General features: G+C 37.5%; 1 protein-coding gene across 1 annotated transcript; it reads right to left on the bottom strand.

Annotated features, from left to right (window-relative positions):
• Positions 1–6,850: 6,850 nt before the first annotated feature.
• On the bottom strand, positions 6,851–16,875 carry LOC149848892 (mitotic checkpoint protein BUB3.3-like). Its single transcript, XM_090005664.1, has 5 exons — positions 16,768–16,875; positions 16,443–16,573; positions 15,505–15,587; positions 13,301–13,521; positions 6,851–7,039 (listed from the first exon to the last, which is right to left on the bottom strand). The coding sequence occupies exons 1-5, from the start codon at positions 16,873–16,875 to the stop codon at positions 6,851–6,853; spliced, it is 732 nt and encodes a 243-aa protein (XP_089861790.1).
• Between the last annotated feature and the right edge of the window lie 2,079 nt (positions 16,876–18,954).

Below are 18,954 nucleotides of genomic sequence, written 5' to 3'. Positions count from 1 at the left end.
TTAAATATGCCTCATGTCTTGGGGCACATTATCTTATAAAGTTTATTTAAATTGAACCAGTTTTACCAACTTGCACATTGGCTGATTTTAACCCAATATATTGTTAGTGTCACGGGCCTATTTCTTTCATAGGCCAGTGCGGCGCGACGGTCCTTCCTTACTGCCGCAAGCCTTCCAGTCGCTCACTTGCAACTAATTTGTCACAGGCATAGAATGCTTCATAAACCCGCAATGCGCCAAACTGCCCAATCTGAACAGCCTAACAGCCAAAGGCCGCGCACCAACACTTTTCCATGTGCTAAATTATTTTCATTGGCCCTGCGTACCACCTCATGCACAGCTGCCTAACGGAAGGTGATCAAGCGCATTTTCAAATGCGAATTTCATCGAGTCCATACCGCTTAATGCATAGCCGTCCCATATCAGCTATCACTTCTGAAAGGAGCACAAACTTGCCTTAGCCTTGTATGACATAGAGTGTATTGCAACTCCATGTGCACGCCACAGCAAAACTTGGACAACGAAGGAACAAGATCTTGTGGCTCCCAGTCTGAAGACCAGTTGATGATTGAACACCGTAGTGAAGAGCACCACCCAGACTCATTCGTTAGCGCCTAGGCATTCTTTCGCATAGCCTGAGTCACCATACTCGGTTGGAATCACCTAATATGATCCCTGGGGCAATTAGCCTTAACCCACACGCACCCTCGTGCATCCAATTGCTACGTGTAGGATACTCCTGCAAGCCGAGAGGTCCTTAACCAAATCTCTAAAGGCAACATCCTCTGATTTGTTGGCACTGCTTAGCCAAACAATGTTTCATGTTTGTGCCGCCATACAGTGATGTACTAACGACAATATTGTTGCCTATCGCGTGCCATGCTACCACCGCATGTCACCGATCAAGCGAACGCACACCGCGTGTTCTTATACTCGATGCATTTTTCATTCAGTATAGCTCTGCACTGCAACTTACCTTATTCCAAAAGATCGGTCTAGGACATTATATCCCCCACCCAAACCATTGTTGTCCTCGACAATGTCGGTGCAGGTAAGAATACAGTCTCAACTGATATGTCAGCTTCCTTTTATCTTTGGTTTACTTCTTTTCTTCAGCCTACTCAACTTGCTCTGGTTTTCATCCACCAACGCCGCAACCTTTAACACGCCAAGTCTCATTCCTTAACGCATTCGATCACTTAAATAGCGGTCTTTCGTTTCACCAACATTGAGTATCCTTTGTTCGTGGGACCCCAGTGTAATCCCATACACAATCGGGTCATCCTCGCCCGCACGACAAACTTGACATCTTTATGCTCAAGGCTGAGGTGCCTTCCAACCCCAACAAGGGCAATTCCAAGCCCTTTGTGGTCCTCGCAGAGAAAGATGAACACCAATGCGTGTCGCAGGGATATCAACTCCCTTAAGGCACCAACTTGTGGTTTTCCAACAGTCCAAACTAGTCGTCAAGTGGGGGGACGCATTCTTGCGTATTACCCCAAAGCAGTCCTTCAAAGAATCTTCTTGGGCACCCATCCTCACAAGGGCACCTTGGCCCAATGTTGCAGCTCTCATCAAGAGGCAGCGTGTTGTAACTCTCTCCCGAAATCAGCAAAACGTTCTCACAGGAACCAAACAGACGAGCCACGAACAACTTTTTTCACACACACAATTTACAGAGAAACTGTCAACTCAAGGGACCAAAACAATGAGCATTCTGCTCAAAATGGGCACTCCGCTAACCCACAATCTTGGGAGAGAATATAAAAGTTTAGTTGAGTCTCCTGCAAGCCAAGAGGTTCTTAACCAAATCTCGAAAGGCAACAACCTCTTATCCGCTGGCACTGCTTAGCCAAACAACGTTCCACGTCTGTGCCGCTTTACAGCGATGCAATAACGACGATATTGTTGTCTATCGCGTGCCATGCTACCACCGCACGTCACCAATCAAACCAACGCACATTGCGTATTCCTACACTCTATGCATTTTCCACTCAGTAGAGCTCCGCACTGCAACTTGCCCTATTCTGAAAGATCGGTCCGGGATAGTTAGTATGTTGATAGATAATCCAACTTATAAATGCTAGTTGCTATTTTATCCTAAACTGTATATATAAAAGCTACCAAACACTTTATGATTGCATTTATACTTGTAGAAAAGAAAATGACTGCCTGCCCAGGAAATCAGGTTGTGAAAAGGTTGTCACAACAGATTGTGTTTTCTGGTTGCAAAGTTATAGGGAACTTTCCCCAAAAGTTACCTCAAATTTCTTATTAATTACATGATAGCCCCTTGATATTACATAATGATACATGACTACTGTAATGTTCTGTCTTGAATTTTCTACACATTTTTCAGGGTCAGTGTAATTACTATTCTTATAAATACCTTGTTTGCAAGAAAGAAGGATCTTGTGCTTTCAGATTTAAGAGATTTTCTTAAGATAAATACAAGAAACTGCTTTTGAAAATCTTATATCATGATATGCATTAGTATCCCAGCATTTTGATCCTTATCCAAGCCTTGGGAACAGCGCATGCTTAATCAACTTGGTCATATGAAAACATGCCTCACTAAATGACTGCAACTATGACAGTTTATGCTTAATATATTCTTTTCATCCAATTTATTATTTTTCACTCTGATATTGCATCATGCAAAATGAAAATGAACAATAGAGAAAACACCATCAGATTGAAATGTAAATAATCAATTGTAAAGATAAACTTACAGTTGATTGGCTTCTTGATATGTGCAGCTTGATGCAATAGCCAATAATTGAGCTTCATGGTTGTATGACATAGATGCAATACTCATAGTGCACTTTGGGAACTACAAGAATAAGGACATGAAAATGAGCATTAAATGATTAGAAGAAAACTAGATTAAGGTGGAAACAAAAGCACCAGATAGACATACTTCAAACAGAAACTTCTAATTAGTTTTGGAACTTTTTAAAATATCAAAGCCACATGATTTGGATGAAATAAAAGAAGTTACCTCAAACAACCTCCTTTTACTTTGACCATCCCAAACAATGGCATACCCTTCATAATCTGCTGTTATGAATGTATTATCCCTATTATCAGCACATGTCAGAAATGTTGTCTTGGGAACATTTAAGCAAGAATTATCTCAAAGATAATCCCATACAATCTGTTTATCAGACATGTGTGAAGTAGAGAGAGAGAGATCAACAATGTCATTAATGCAGTATATCCAGGGCTTTTTTTCTAAAGAAGGATAAACAAGAAATGGTTTCAGTGAATCTTTGAATTCTTATCCACAACTGAATTTTTAAAAAATATTTTTGATCAAATATCATGACAATATTGTGAAAACAGCATGATATATATATATATATACACAATCGATGGATAGACAAATTTTATATTTTTATATATAATTATATATCTATAGTAAGAAGAAAAGACTAGAGATAAAGAGCATACTCAGGATGAAATACAATATCGTTCACAGGAACCACATGGTGCCTCCCATTCTTTGACTTTGACTTTGGAGAACACCAAAAAGTGTATCTGTCAACAAATAGTTGAATCAGCGTTATAGCCATTTACATGCTAGAAATAGTTTGCTATAGCAAAATTATTTTGTCTATTGTTTTGGTCTACATGATCAAGTGATCTTGACCCAATGCTTCCATCAGAAAAAATATATTCAATAACAGAGGATAAATGTGTGGGAAAATAATGTAATAGAGTAAAACTCATTATTTAGCCAGCATTCAAAACAGAGAAAAGACAACCATGTTAACAACCCAATTACAAAGACTAAGATATACGACGCTCAGGCATGATAGTGCATGGATTTTTTAGTTATATTATGTTATCTCTAAGGAATTTTATCTTGTATTAGAAATAAACGCAAGGCCTCCAATGACAATATCATTGGTCAGGTACCCTTTCATGGCATAAATTCAGAAGTATACTGTAAAACAGGAGAAATGATTGTTGGTGAGGACTTGGAATTTATGGAGCACTAAAAACTCCCAATCACTAGAGACTGCAAAATAACTTTAAACTTCAAAACGGATTGATAAGAGGGATCTATACAAAGTTGGCATGTAACCTAGTTCAACATGGATTCTTCTAATTAAAAGAAAGCATGCATGCATACATGCACATTCTCATACACATCTATACACAACTATAATTGGGTTTGCTGTAAGCAGAAAACCTGTTGATTTTATAGGGATTCAAAACCGGATGAAACTCAGTCATTTGCTTGCTATGCCATAAATCAGGGGAGAGTGTAGGGCACCCAACTAGGGGTGTAAATGCTTTCAAGAATATCCTCGCTCTATTGTTAAGTACATCACAATCAATGATGAAAGGTTGTAATGACTCCAACTAATCCTCGTAAAAGTAGTGACATTTTTTTTAAACAATTGTAGAAACAAACACAAGGATCCAGGGTCTCACGGATTTAATATACCAACCACAGATAGTGCATTGAATCAACGAAGAATAATCAACTTTATTAATCAATGAATAAATGTTAAATAAGCTGAAATAGTAAAATCGTCTATCACAAGGAGTCACTCTATTAAGAACCCAAAACTAGTCATGCAAGACTCATAGTCCCCAGCTAGCAAGTCAATTCATCACTAAGCACCCGGTCCTGTAAAACAGTTTTTGAAAACAGGTAAAAACCAAAGTTCTTTATAGAATTGTTCTAAAAATTCAAATAGTAATGAAATAGCATAAACCAAATCCATGCATAATTTTAGAAGAATATCACAACAGCAATTTTCATAATCAACTTACCATTCAAGCATTTAAACAAGTGCCATACAATAACAATCATCATGCGAAACAGAATAAGCATGAATGCATGAACTAATGGAGAACAGTAAAGATGCATGATTCAAAGCACATGCATGAATAACTTATTAAGTTATTTATCAAAGTTGTTTTTGTATGCATGTCCTTATTAAATGCACACAATTTTAGTTTTCATCTTTCCTTAAACCTGCAGATACTCAAAACGGACATAACTTCCCGAAGTCCAAGTTAGGTTCTCAATTGTAACTTAACACACAATTTGTTTTTTATTACTAGGTTTCACACTTGTTCTTCGACCGATATCAGGAATCTTCGCATTCCATCGGAACATTAAGAATCCTCACATAATGCTGAGACATCAATGAAAATCCTTAAACATTGACGTCACTTTCTTGGTATACCAATAACTATAATTGACTCAACAACAACACCTCCAGGCAAAGTGGCTGAAATCTCCCTAAAGTTGTGGTCGGAAGGTGAACCACCACATCGGGTTTAAGGGCATAATCGCACATAGAGGTTTAGTATTCTTACGGTTCCCCAAAACCGTTATCCAAGATTTTCACGTCATGAAAGAGACATTAAGGACGAGATTAATTACATTGTTTGGTCTTTTTTACCTTTTTAAACAAATTTCAAGTTCTTTACATAAGAATCGTTTTGCAAATCCACGTGCAAAACCAACTTCGGGCCTTGGCCCGCATAATTTAACAGTACAATCAATTTAGGAAAACCAATAATTTCTAAAAATAAATTTTACAATGCATAAATAAAATCAACATTAGAGCACCACATGCTCCTGGCCCACACGACCCGCAGTGGTTCACATCTGACCACAAAAGCATCTCAAAGTGATTTACGCATCCTTTTGAAAAAATTTATTGAACATGCAACATATACCTTATTCCAAAACATGTCCACAATGCACATTCAATCACACAACATTAATGAACATAAGCCAATTACATATGCATGTGAAGAGATGCTTGCAACAACCTTATCATGATCCATTTCATGCATAAACACCTAACCATGCACATAATTATATTTATGTAAACAGCAAAATAACTTCAGAATGTGTATGATATGCACATTTGCAACATAGTATTTGAATGCATAAACATGCACAATCAAATCCGAAACATATATAACACCAGGTAGAACTCTACAGAGGGTGTCGCCCCCCTGACATGCACAATAATATATTTTAAGAATATTCCAGAGGGTATCTAAACATATATTTTAAGAATATTCCCCAATCATACACCTGACATGCACAATAATATATTTTAAGAATATTCCAGAGGGTGTCGCCCCCCTCTAAAAGTCCTTCCATAGTAGAGTTCTACTCCAGGTAGAACTCTACCTACTCAATTTAACTTTTAAATTGATTTTAAAGTTTTAAATTGGTCATATTTGGATTTTGGATCCAGATCCAAATCTATATCCAAAATTCATATAGGTCCTACCTGGACCAGATCCTAGTTAATATTAGTCATGAACTGGGTTCAGATCCATATCAACTTGGATCAAACAGAGCAGATCCAGTCTGATCCAATCTAGAAAAAGGTAAAAACAGAGGCAGGTCATTTTTGAAAAATGCAAATTTCGGGTCAACCGTAACCCAATTTCAGAAAAATAAGGTACCAACGTTCTCAAAATTATGAGACGCATTTAACGGTACACTTACCTGATTTTTTCCTTCGAATTTTGCCTGAATTTAACTTGAATTTCGCTCGATTTTCACTCAAATTTAAAGGTTAAAAACAAAATTTTTTCCAAATTTTAATTGGCTCATTTAGATCTTGTCAGTGGGCTTTGGGCCATGCCCAGACCCAGCTGACGTCACCTATATTTAAAGATATTTTTTCACGATTTTATCATTTTCATTAAATACTTATTAAAAATTCATAATTTTCGAAATTAAGAATCATGAAAAAATGCACGATATTACATCTCTACCCCTTTAAAAGAATTTCGTCTGCAAAATTAAAAACGTACCGAATAAATGTGGGTAGTGGTTACGCATATCGGCTTCGGATTCTCAGGTGCACTCATCTAGTCCATGATGCTGCCAAGGCACCTTCACGAACGGGATCGTCCTACTACGAAGTGTCCTCTCTTGGCGATCCACAATCTCCACTGGCCTCTCCTCTGTCATCAAGTCTGGTTGTACCTCGACCGCCTCATAGTGGATCACGTGCGAGGGGTCAGGCACATACTTCCTTAACATCTATACATAATTTTTGCTCTAATTTAAAGGTTAAAAACAAAATTTTTAATTCAAGTTTAAAATTTCTAGCCGCTTTTGGAGTACGAAGCATGAATTTCACTCGAATTTCACTCGAATTTAAAGGTTAAAACAAAATTTTTCTCAAACTTTAATTGGCTCATTGAGGTCTTGTCAGTGGGCTCTGGGCCACGCCCAGACCCAACTGACGTCACATATATTTGAAGATATTTTCCCATGATTTTAGCATTTTTATTAAATACTTAGTTACAAATTCTTAAGTTTCGAAATTAAGAATCATGGAAAAACACACGATATTACAAAGGCAGGATCCCACTACAACCTATGAATCATCCGTGTATGGACTAAATTTATTTATTTCAGATTGAAATTATATTTGATTTTGATCATGTTATCACATGCACATATTAAATGTTTCATCTAGCTAGGCTACCAAATTTTAAAAGAATTGCAGAAACCAGTAAACTCATGTTTTACATTAGAAGACACGTTAAAGTATATGAGTATTAAAATTATACACACCCATTATTAAGTTGCACTTTGCTAGATGCATCATCAAAGAAACCCAGTGTCACACTCCCTCCTTTTGTTCCAACAGCATAACCTATGATGAAGTCATGCCCAATAAAACGTAATCAATTACACCCAGTGAATGGCAAATACACCAATGGATCCAACAAATTTAAAGCTATATATAGAAATAAAAAATAAACCTAACAGAAGAAGGAACATAGAAATTATAATTATCATTTACAAACCAATTTAAATGACACCAGGAAATTAAAGCAGATATTCTCAGAAGGTTCTTAATGAAAATGCAGACCAGGAAATATGGCAAAAGATGGCTTAGAACATAAATGAACATGTCCCAAAAAAAACTTGTACGGGAATTGCTTAGCATTTTATTACACTTACATGAAGTTATGGCTCAGAAACCTTCCCAACATCTGGCTAAACAACTTACTTTTCCATTTTGTTGGGTTGTCTATGCACTCAATTCCTCATCATTTACAATTTCAAGCATACACGATACCTTCTTGTGCATTACAGTTTGTTTTTCTAGACCTTGCACTTGTATATGTGATAGATATGATTGTCTAGGAAGGCATATATGATTCTAAGTTTGCAAGGGTTTTCGATTTATCTTACAATTATGCATATCATAGATTTGAGTAGTGCAATAACAGTATATGATCTTAAGGTCAGGTGTTTACAAAGTTCACTGCCTCTTATATTCCCAAACATCTAAACATTACATGCCTCCTAATCAAACTTATTTTAAATAGTGGCCGACAATTTGAAGTGCATTAACTACATAGCATACTAAAGAAATGATGCAGAATCAAGCAATAAAGATCAAGGGAAACCACTTCTAGGAATATTTTTGTTTCTTGGCAAAGAAATTTTCCGTCTTTTCTCCCCATCACATGCTCATGTTAATGATGCTTTAGCCTAGTTGTGGATGGTGATAGGGACACAAGATTCACAGCTAGTAAACTGCAAACTACTTTGCATGAACTGAACTTGAAGCTATTAGTAACCTAGTTTGCTGAAATGAACAAGCTCAGATTTCCATAGCGGTCTTGAGAGGGAAAAGAGAATGAAGCTTTGATATATAAGTCCTTAACGTCAACAATGTCATTTTTGCTCAAGAAGAGTCAATTCCTCCCAAAGTTCGGATAACTCATTGTAATATTCCCCAATAGTTTTGTCCTTTTGAGTCATCGTCCAGACTTTGTCTTGCAAATTGCACACATGTGCAATATCTTTAAGGGAATACATATTATTAAGATATTCCCAAGCTTTATTGGTATGCTCAAATTTAGCAAGGCTAGAGCATTTCTTAATGTCAACGCTATTAACTAGCCATGATATATTTTTTGCGTACCCTATCCTCCACTCTTTTCATTTTTTCTCATATGTCGTCAGAGCCTTATTCTTCTCTCCTTTTGTGAGAGGTACTTCTTTGTCATTCTCAACTTTTGTGAGAATTAGTTTCGGTTCCAAATAGAAACCATCCACTATAACCCACAACCCTTTTCCCCAAATGTTGTGTTGCATGATAGAAGCCCACATCACATAGTTAGTGTCATTTAATTTCATGGGTATAATGGTGATCTTATCATTATCATCCATCTTTTACAAGAGTGAGAAAAAGAAAGAACAGATGAGAGAAGAAAAAAGAAAGAAATATAAGAGAGGAGAAGAATGAGCACAAATACGACTTTTCGTAGCAAAGTTTTCTCCAAATGCTTTCCTTCTTCAAAATAGACCTCTTGAGTCACGAACAAGAGAATGAATCACCCTTTGCAAAGGAGGCACGAAAAATGAGGTGAGAATTCTTTAAGATCTAAAAGTCTTCAAGGCTTTGATACCATGTAATGAAATGGTGGTCTTCCACAAAAGCACGAGAAACCTTCAAAAGAGTGTCTATATTGGAGACACCTTAATCACAACCCATAAAGTGTAAAAATGGAAGAACACACTAAAATAATAAATTTTTATTTCTTCACAAGAAATGCTTAAAAAGCATTGAAAATACAATGAAGGGGGATGACCCCTATTTATACAAGAGGGAGAGGAGTGAAGGAGAGTTCGTTTAGAGCTCTCCTTGAGAGTCGTTGGACCTAGTCCAAACAACAACAACAACTACGCCTTCATCCCAAAACAATTGGGGTCGGCGATATGAACCAACAAAGAAAATCATTTTGGGTCTTCTACATGAATCCTTCTCCTCCATTCATTTCTATCCAATGTTGTTGGACCTAGTCCAATGGCTCTAAATATAGCCGTTGGACTAGTCCAACAACTATATTCTAGTCAAGTCCTAGTTGGGACTTGACTAGATTATAGTATCTATTTGTAAATGAACTAGATAATAAATAAAATAAAAGAGAAAGAAAAAGAAACTAAAAAATACATTAAAAATATATATAATAATAATATAATATTATATTATTATTATATATATTATATATGATATATTTTACATTTTAACTGGCACCTTGTATTATCCCATGGTGGACTTGTGCATGTGCACGCTGTGTTTGTGTTATCATAAGCCCTTTGTAGTTCTTGCTTTTGTTTTTTCGCATATTTCGTGACAATCATATCATCAGTGCAAAGAAAGGGAATGATTAGTTTCTTTCAAGTGATAAAGTTGGAAGAATCTAGCTTTATTGATAACTAGATGGTTGAGGAAGGAAGAATTTAGAGGAGAGGAGGAAGCCATAAAAAGAACTAGATAGAGAAGAGATCGAAGAATAGGTGAAAGAACGGAGAAATACAAAAGCCCTAATAAGACAATGTCAATAACACACACATCACCCAAAAGCGAAATCCCTCTTTTTTTTTTATGTTTCACTCTAATATGAAAGGGATAACAAGAAATGAGAACAATCACTTGAACTCGATATGTCTCGTTCCTGTTTTTTTTTTAAAGACGTCAATTCAAGACTTGATGATGCTTTTTTTTAATAAGATTGTAGTAAAAGTGGCAGATCTGAATATAAAGATGGGAGAAAGACTGCATTAATACGAAACTATAGAAGAGATTGACATTCAGAAATTTAAGATTTAAAAGAAAGAAAGAACGAGAGATTTGAAAGATTAGGAATATTTGAAAGAAGGCTAGATGAAGAGAAACAAGGAAGAAGAAGGAATCTTATAAGAGAAGAAGAAAGAAGATTCCAGCCACAATCCAATGGAGCCTACCTCTTCAATGGCTCTAATACCATGTGAAGAACTGTATCGAAACATGTTCCCTGCTGGAACAAGTGCAGCTGAGAAAGAGAAAGGGTTAGAGAGAAAGAAAGAGAAGTCTTGGAGCAAAAGAGACGTCCAACAGCTTTCCATAGGGCTGGCGTCCTATATATATATATATATATATATATAACAAGACAAATTACAAAACTCCCCCTTTGAGTAATAAATACATGGTGTCTCTTACAAACAGACCAGATCTTGACTCGGGTGCTAGACCCATATTCTCAACACCAAGAACCCAAGATTTTGTGACTAGACCTTCCAAAACCATAGGATAAGCCTAGTAAGCCTTCCTAAACCACATTTCTTAGCCCCTAAGCTATGTCACATAGGTGCGGGTGCGGATGCAGCCATGCGGCACTTCAAAAAAACTTGGGTGCGGGGGCGCGGGGAGGGTATATATATATATATATAAATACGTAAATGCACACACATACATGTAGTGTTAACTTAAAATTGTTAAAAAGTATATATATATATATATATATATATATATATATACTTTTTAACAATTTTAAGTTAACACTACATGTATGTGTGTGCATTTACGTATTTATATATATAATATATAGATAAAAATGAACTTGATTAGGGTTAACTTAATCTACTTTTGAATAGAAATGGGCCTCGGTGTGGTTGACTTCACCTAACACAAAGGAAGTTGTATCCAAGTGTCACACTTGCCTGGGTGCGGGTGCGGTGCCCTGTTAGAAGAGTCAGTGTGACATGGCCCTTAAGTAAATACTTCAGCCAATCACAGCCTGACACCTCAAACCATCAGCCACTAAAATTCAGGTTGTTGTGCAGTAGATAGATTTGGATACCCAGATCCAAAATCCCACCAATTAGGGTCCAAAGTGTTAAATTGTAATTTATAAGACAATGTATTTTCTATATATATTTTATATATATAAAAGAAGATACATATACATATATATATATTTCATATATGTATATGTATTCATCTACTTGTATATATAAAATATATATTTCTTTATTGTATTGGCTGTAGGGGTATTTCAGTCATTTCTACATTTTACGCATATTCATGTTTTTGAATATGATTGTAATTCCTCCTTTTTATCTTTTTATTTTTTTATTTTTGTAATTTTTTTCATTTCTTATTTTTGTTTTTTTATATAATGTTTTTGTACACAGTCAGTGGCTGACTGTGTACAGTGTACAACAGTCAGCCATTGACTGTGTACACAGTTTTAAAAATATAGACGTTGGGCTGATTCCCAACGTCTCTAATAAGAGCTGTTGGGAATAGCCCAACGTCTCTTAAGTTTGCTTATAAATAAGGGTTATGTGAGCCCATTGTATGTATGTATTAGAGTAAGGAGTTGTCTCCTTAAGCTTATAAATACTTTGCATTTATTGCACTTTCTTTGGTGTAAAGCTTATAAACACTGTTCATTTATTGCACTTCTTTTGTGGTGTAAAGCTTATAAACATTGTGCATTTATTTTGTGTATTGAGTAGTTGAAGTATCAAGTTATTTGAAAACTTGATTGTTTGCAAGGATTCTTCACACAAAGGACCACCTAAAAACCTATAAATAGGGGCCTAGAATCCTTCTCTTAGCATCTAGAACTTCAATGTGAGAGTGTTGATACTATGAGAGACCATCCTAGCCATGTGCCCTCACCCTAACTGATCTCATTAGCTACCTTCTAAGTCTAGACCCATAGCCCCACTAGGTCCATCTTGTTGGGACCAAGCCCTTTTGGAGTCGATCTCGCGGTGGATTCATTTCACGCTTGTCAACGTCATAGGAGGGATACCTAAGCCCGTGATACACTTCTCCTCTTCATTTATTTTTATTATTTTATTTTATATCATTTATTATGGAGTGTTTATCTCCAATTTTCACATTTTGTTGGCTTTTCTATGTTTTTTGATGTCAATGGTGCCCCACACCACCAACCTCACCTTATTTTAGGAGTTCGGGTCAAGGTAACCAAGAACCATAAGACGAAAAGTTGCACCCCTGAATGATCCCTGCTCACCGGAGGAGAAAAGGCTCATGTTCTTGAAGAATGGAACCCTTGTCTCTCAAGAGTCTAAATCTGAATCCATTTTTAAATATTCAATTTTAAAAATCCATTTCAAAATATTTTCAAAAATCAAGGATCTACGGTAATATAACCAATAACCAACTCTAAAAGAAAAGACACTGAAGTACAAAGTAAATAATCAAGCTCATTAAAAAAGAAAAAGACAAAGTTAGGGACACATTATTGTGCAAGCTTTATTATGTCCATGAAGTGTTGTGTAGTGTTTGTTGTCGCGTCCACTGTGGTGCCATGTTGACATGGAAAGACACACATGCTAAGTGTCCATGTCACGCAGTGCAGAATTTTTTTTATACAGGCAGTGAATACACATTGAAAATGCACTGTTAAATGGGCATGTACCAAAAAAGAGACAAAGCAAACTACCTCGACCATTAGGGGCTGAGCGAATGCATCTTACTTGATACTTCATACAAGATTCATTTGACTGAATCGGTCTTTTTAACATTCGTAAGTCATACATACAAATGGTTGCACCCAAGGCCACAAGCAAATGAACTCCAGAAAGAGACATAGAATCCACCTCGACATCTACCCTTTGTGAGTACCCCAGACTATTCTTTGTCTCACGGGAATCCCAAAATATAAGTTGTTTGTCAAAACCAGCAGTAATTACTTGATCTGCAAAATCCTAAAAAATAGTCAACAGTGGAAACTACTAAATCCGAGATGGATGCATGGCAAATTGACAAAGTATAATAGGCCAACTACATAATAGACTTTTGTAAGCAACTACAGTAAAAGCAGTAACAATGGTGTTACAATAGACTGCAACACATGAAACAATATTTCATTATTGGTAGTGACTACAAGTATATGTTTCGGCTTCAAAAACTAAGCATAGGAACCATAACTTTGTAAGAAATTGCATTACCAGATTCGGTCACATGGACTATGATCCTGCCATGATTGTACAGTATTCTTGACATGATTATGATAAGAAGATAAGCAAGGGCATGCATGATATTAGGAATTGAGGGACTAATCTAAAGTTTAACTCTGCACGATGAAAGACCATGGTCTACTATGATATTTTTCTGTTATATACATGGATACAGATGCAATAACGGGACATTATGTAGATATGCTTCGTATGATACAATAATTTTCAAAAATTAGGATACAGGGACACAGCTGTACGGACGCATAGATATGTGTATGTGTATAAAAAACAATCTTAAATCACTATAGCTGGGAACATCAAACAATGAAACTAGGTTGAAACTGGAATGCGATGTAACTGATGACAAATTATAAAAGAAAAAGGAACTCAGGTGAGTACAAAATAAGTAAATAAGATCATAAAGGAAATAGACAAAGTTAATGACACAATGTTGATTGTCTACAAACTAGTTTGTCTGTATCCATGAAGGGTCCAAGTGTTGTGTCATGTTGACACAAGATACAATTGCTAAATGAAGTGTCCGTGACATAGGTTTTCCAGAATTGATGCTATGCATTTAAAAGGTACTTTGATGATACAGCCTAGTTCTTTCATACTGAATATCTTCTTTTTTATTGGTGTTGTTCCTTCATTGTGATAGCGGTTTGCAAAACAACATTGAGTTATGAAATTCCAGGTGGCAGGATTGGAACTGATACTTCAAATAATGAGAAAATTTGGCTTTAAAGTATGATATAGAATATTGTAATTCTTGGTTAAGATGAAAACTTTAAGGAAAATAAAAAAAGCTAACATGGAGCTATATGGAATTTTGGGAAATAAAATGGTTTCTTGCACTGTCATTAGAAGATATTAATTGAAATAATCTGTCATTAAGATATGTGTAAGCGACTCGCATACACCACACGAATTCGTTAATTTTGTAAAAATTGTGACAGTGAAATACCTCTCTCTCTCTCTCTCTCTCTCTCTCTCTCTCTCTCTCTCTCTCTCTCTCTCTCTCTCTCTCTCTCTCTCTCTCTCTCTCTCTCTCTCTCTCTCTCTCTCATTGACCAGTCAAGACTCTTCATAACAAGACATCTTTTTTTAGAGAAACAAAAACAAAACACATTAAGCCACTGTTTTAAAAACTTCACTCAAACAGTCCTATGGAATCTGACACGTTTTGGAGTGTGTCGCACGCCAAAACGTGTCGGACTTTGTGTCCGAGCGTGTCATCTGTGGCACAGGCCCATTTGGACATGTCACTGTGACAGGAAATAATGTGTATAATTTGAGGAACAACAAGATGAAAGGCATTACAGGAGCATGTATCTTAAGATCCCTTGGATGAAAGTTTTGAAGCATTTTCGGTCAAATTATTAACTAATATCAGAGAATGCAGAATGTTGGTATAACTGAAGGTTTTATATAACAATTTCCTATTTCATGCATGAAATCCAAGCACTAATTATTAAGTTTCAAGATATGCTCTCATACAAGTACAGTGAATGGTAGCAGAATAAACCATCAAAACACAAATAATGTAGCCTAAAAGTGCTTGGTACAAGAACTGACAATTTCAACCAAAAAAAGCACAACCGACTGCAATACCCATATTGTTAAAAAGGCCATGGAAAAAAATACAAGAGAGAGAGAACAGTTACCAATACATCAGTCATTATAAAGATAATGGCATAACAAAAAAATAAGGTACATACTAGTTTCCTTTGAATACTCCACGCAGGTCGCTAGATCATTGTGTTCCCCTAGTATTCTACTGCCCCCACAGTCTAGATCATATCTGGAAACAAATATACAAGGAAATAAGTTAGGCTGCAACTTACAACCCCACAAGGATCATTCAAGTGCGGAACATGTTCAAAGCTTGAAAAGATACTTCACTTGCCACAGGGAAGTATCAATGGTAACTAATGTTTAAGAACCGTTTGATGGCATCTATGCACCGAGATTGATGAGTGCGTAAGACCTACATCCTGTTTGATTCCCACGCTACCAGATTCACCACCCCACAACTTTTTCCCAGTTGCAGGATAAGCAAAAAACAGGGAGAGCATCCCCCAATGATGGCGGCAGACGTGAATGAGATCCCTCTGCTAAGATAATTGCATTTTAACAACCCAATCTACTGCACTGAATCCAAATCAATACCCTTTCAGAGTGCATTGTAGTATGTGTTCAATGTGGTTTTATGCCAGAAAGACATCTATCCCCTGCACAATGCCCTGGCTATTGTGAAAAGACAAGGAAAAACTTAGTATCAAGCGAAGGGCATTCTCTCAAACAGAGCAACTACACTTCAAGAGGAAATAATCCATGGGTGGTTAGTTTAGAAATCAGATCAAGGGGATTAAGTTGGGGGTGCTGTAGTCTGTAATTATGTCCTACAATGCAACCTCCCAACAATTCCACTCTTAATAGGTGGATGCATTCAAAGACCCCTTGAAGGATTGGTATCGTTCATCTCAACCCCCAACACCACCACCAACAAATGATATCCATAAGAAACGGCGGAAAACAAGATAATGAAAATGGGGAAAATGGGACCAGAAAGAGAGGAATCCATACTCTGTGCTTCGACACCAATTTATGCAAGAAAAATGTGAGTATGGGGTTGACAAAAATGTAAGGAGCGCACCTGCTTACAGAGCCATCGATGTCGACAGTGAGGGCGACGGTATCGTCCTGAAAGCAACAGTCGAGAAGAGGTGATTCTGATGGAGCACTGAGTCTCATTGATGAGGTCTCGGCATCGTATAAACGAAGAGTCTGCACTCCGAGTGAGATGAAGATTAGGAGAGAGAGAGTCGAAAAGCGATCAACGTTACTTAAAAGTGAAACTCAACAAAGCGTTGAGACCCACAAGCACAAACACAACAGCATAACATGAGAACACCAATAACACAAAACAGAAACACTCATAGAGAGAGAGAGAGGAGTTGGGGTTGAGTGTTGGTGGTTACAGAATCCCAAGAAGAAACGAGGAGGTTGTTGGAATGAGCTGCGAATCGAATGCGGGTGATGGCGTCGTCGAAGGAGCCCTCAATCTTCACCACGCTGCCCTCCTCCATCCTCACCACACACACACACACTCACAGAGAGAGAGAACGGCTCAGAATGCTAGCGGATTTTCGCGCTCAAATGCGTTTCAACTCAAACGGATGAAGTTGGCGGCCGTGGAAGTGATGGGGGAGCAATGATCGATGAAGCAACGCACCCTCGCGGCTCGCGCTACTCGCTATGTAACATGCCACGCGCGATAAAATGCTGCCGAGACGGGAATCAGTTCGGAGCACTTTTGGATGCCTTTAATTTCAAGATGAACGGCATCCAAAACTTATGCGAATGAGATAGCTCATTTTTTTTTAAAGGCAAGTTGGGGTTAGGCAGACCCCTACCAGTTATACAACTTTACCATTGAGTTTTGAACCTGCAACGTCCCAAGACAAGGTGACTTGCAGTAGCTTCTTCTACCAGACAAGTGAAGCCCCCATCGGTGAATGAGATGCCCATTACTTAGATGGGCCCCACTCTTTTTTCGATATTGTTCTTGCTTCCGTTGGATGGCATAGGGCTGGTTTAAGATAAACGGCTGGACTTGTTCACTGCTTTGATGGGTGCCGTTCATTCATTTTTAAGATGAACAACATCCAACGCAGCTAGGACGGTAACACCGTCGGAGTTGCCCTCTGATATGATCCTCTCTCAATGCTACCCACCCCATTTATCGAGTGGGTGTACGGTCAAAGTAAGCCCTGATAGATTACCTGTCAGTGCGCACCCTAATACTGTTCATCTAGCGATGAACGGCTTCCAAAATGCTATGGATGGTATCATTCAGATGTGGCTTACAGTTTTTTTTTCAGAGCTATCGATGCCTCAAATAAATGGCATCACTGAAAACATAGGTTCATCTATGGCATTTTCGAACAGCATTGGGCGAGCTCTGACAGTAATCCATCAAAGCCTGGCCTGATGGGCACTCCCATTTACTAGGGGTGTTAAAGGGTTGGGTTTGGTTAGGACCCAAGTGGAACCAGACTTGGACCAGATTTTTGGGTATGGTATCAGGTTTGGACCTGGATCTAATCAGGTCTACTATAAGAAAAAACTATACCCGAACCGATAAAAACTACATGAATCAGATCCGGATCATACCCGGTAAAATAATATGTTTTATCATTTTTATATTGAAAATTTGTGGGTCTTAATCAAAACTAGGTTCGGGCCCGGGTCTGGTATAAAATTTCACAAACTATACCCAAGTCCAAGTATTAATCAGACCTTCGGGTCCTGACCTAGGTCTTCTTTTCTTGTTTGCCACCGTACTCGGACCCTATAGGGTTTGGTTCAGGTCAGGTATGGGTAAACCCGACTTGTACCATTTTACCCTCATTGATGTTTGAAAGCCAAGTTTTGAAAGATGGAACATGGTTATAAGAGTGGAGATCATCATAAGGATGTAGTTGACAACTCCACTATGGTCACCCATGTTCTTCTCCACTCTCATCTAGGGATGGCAGTGGATTGGGCAAGGGCAGGGGATAAGGTCTCCACCCCCGCCCTATCTCAAAATTTTGCCTTCCAGCCCTTCATTCATCCTCATACGGATCTTAATTTTAGCCTCCATCTTTGGTCTATTCTTCGGTTCATGTCCTTCATCTCCGGTTCAAATAGGGTGAGTAGGGTCCCGTTTTCCCGGTCCTTTCGCCATTAAAAGGAGATGAGAGAAATGAAAGCTCGCACATCTTGTTAGAGGAAGGAGAGGGGATAGATTCAATAAAGGGTTTTATGTTAAGGTTAAAAATATAGTAATGTACTCCTTATACCCCACCTTTTCATTTTGTCCCATTTTTTCCTCCTAAAAAATCATCATTTTTAACATTTTTTCTCACATCTAATACCATAGATGTGATCTATAGGTTTTGTTTAGTGAAAACCGACTTTTGGATCACTGGAATCTGCCGGTAACCCAAAATCAATGGTTGTGAAGGTTTTTGTCAAAAAAACATGATGCAAGAGTTGATTCTCACTAAATAGAGCAGGCTAAAACACATCTAATGGTTCACATCTATCATAAAACACTTCAAAACTATGTGGCAAAACCAGAAATGAGACCTAATATGTTCAATTCTAGATTTTATTATATG

The sequence above is a fragment of the Nuphar pumila genome, chromosome 1 (genome assembly GCF_984573655.1).
Source record: "Nuphar pumila chromosome 1, dmNupPumi1.hap1.1, whole genome shotgun sequence".
In the NCBI taxonomy this organism is placed as follows: domain Eukaryota; kingdom Viridiplantae; phylum Streptophyta; class Magnoliopsida; order Nymphaeales; family Nymphaeaceae; genus Nuphar; species Nuphar pumila.
This window is presented reverse-complemented; position numbering and strand designations above follow the sequence as displayed.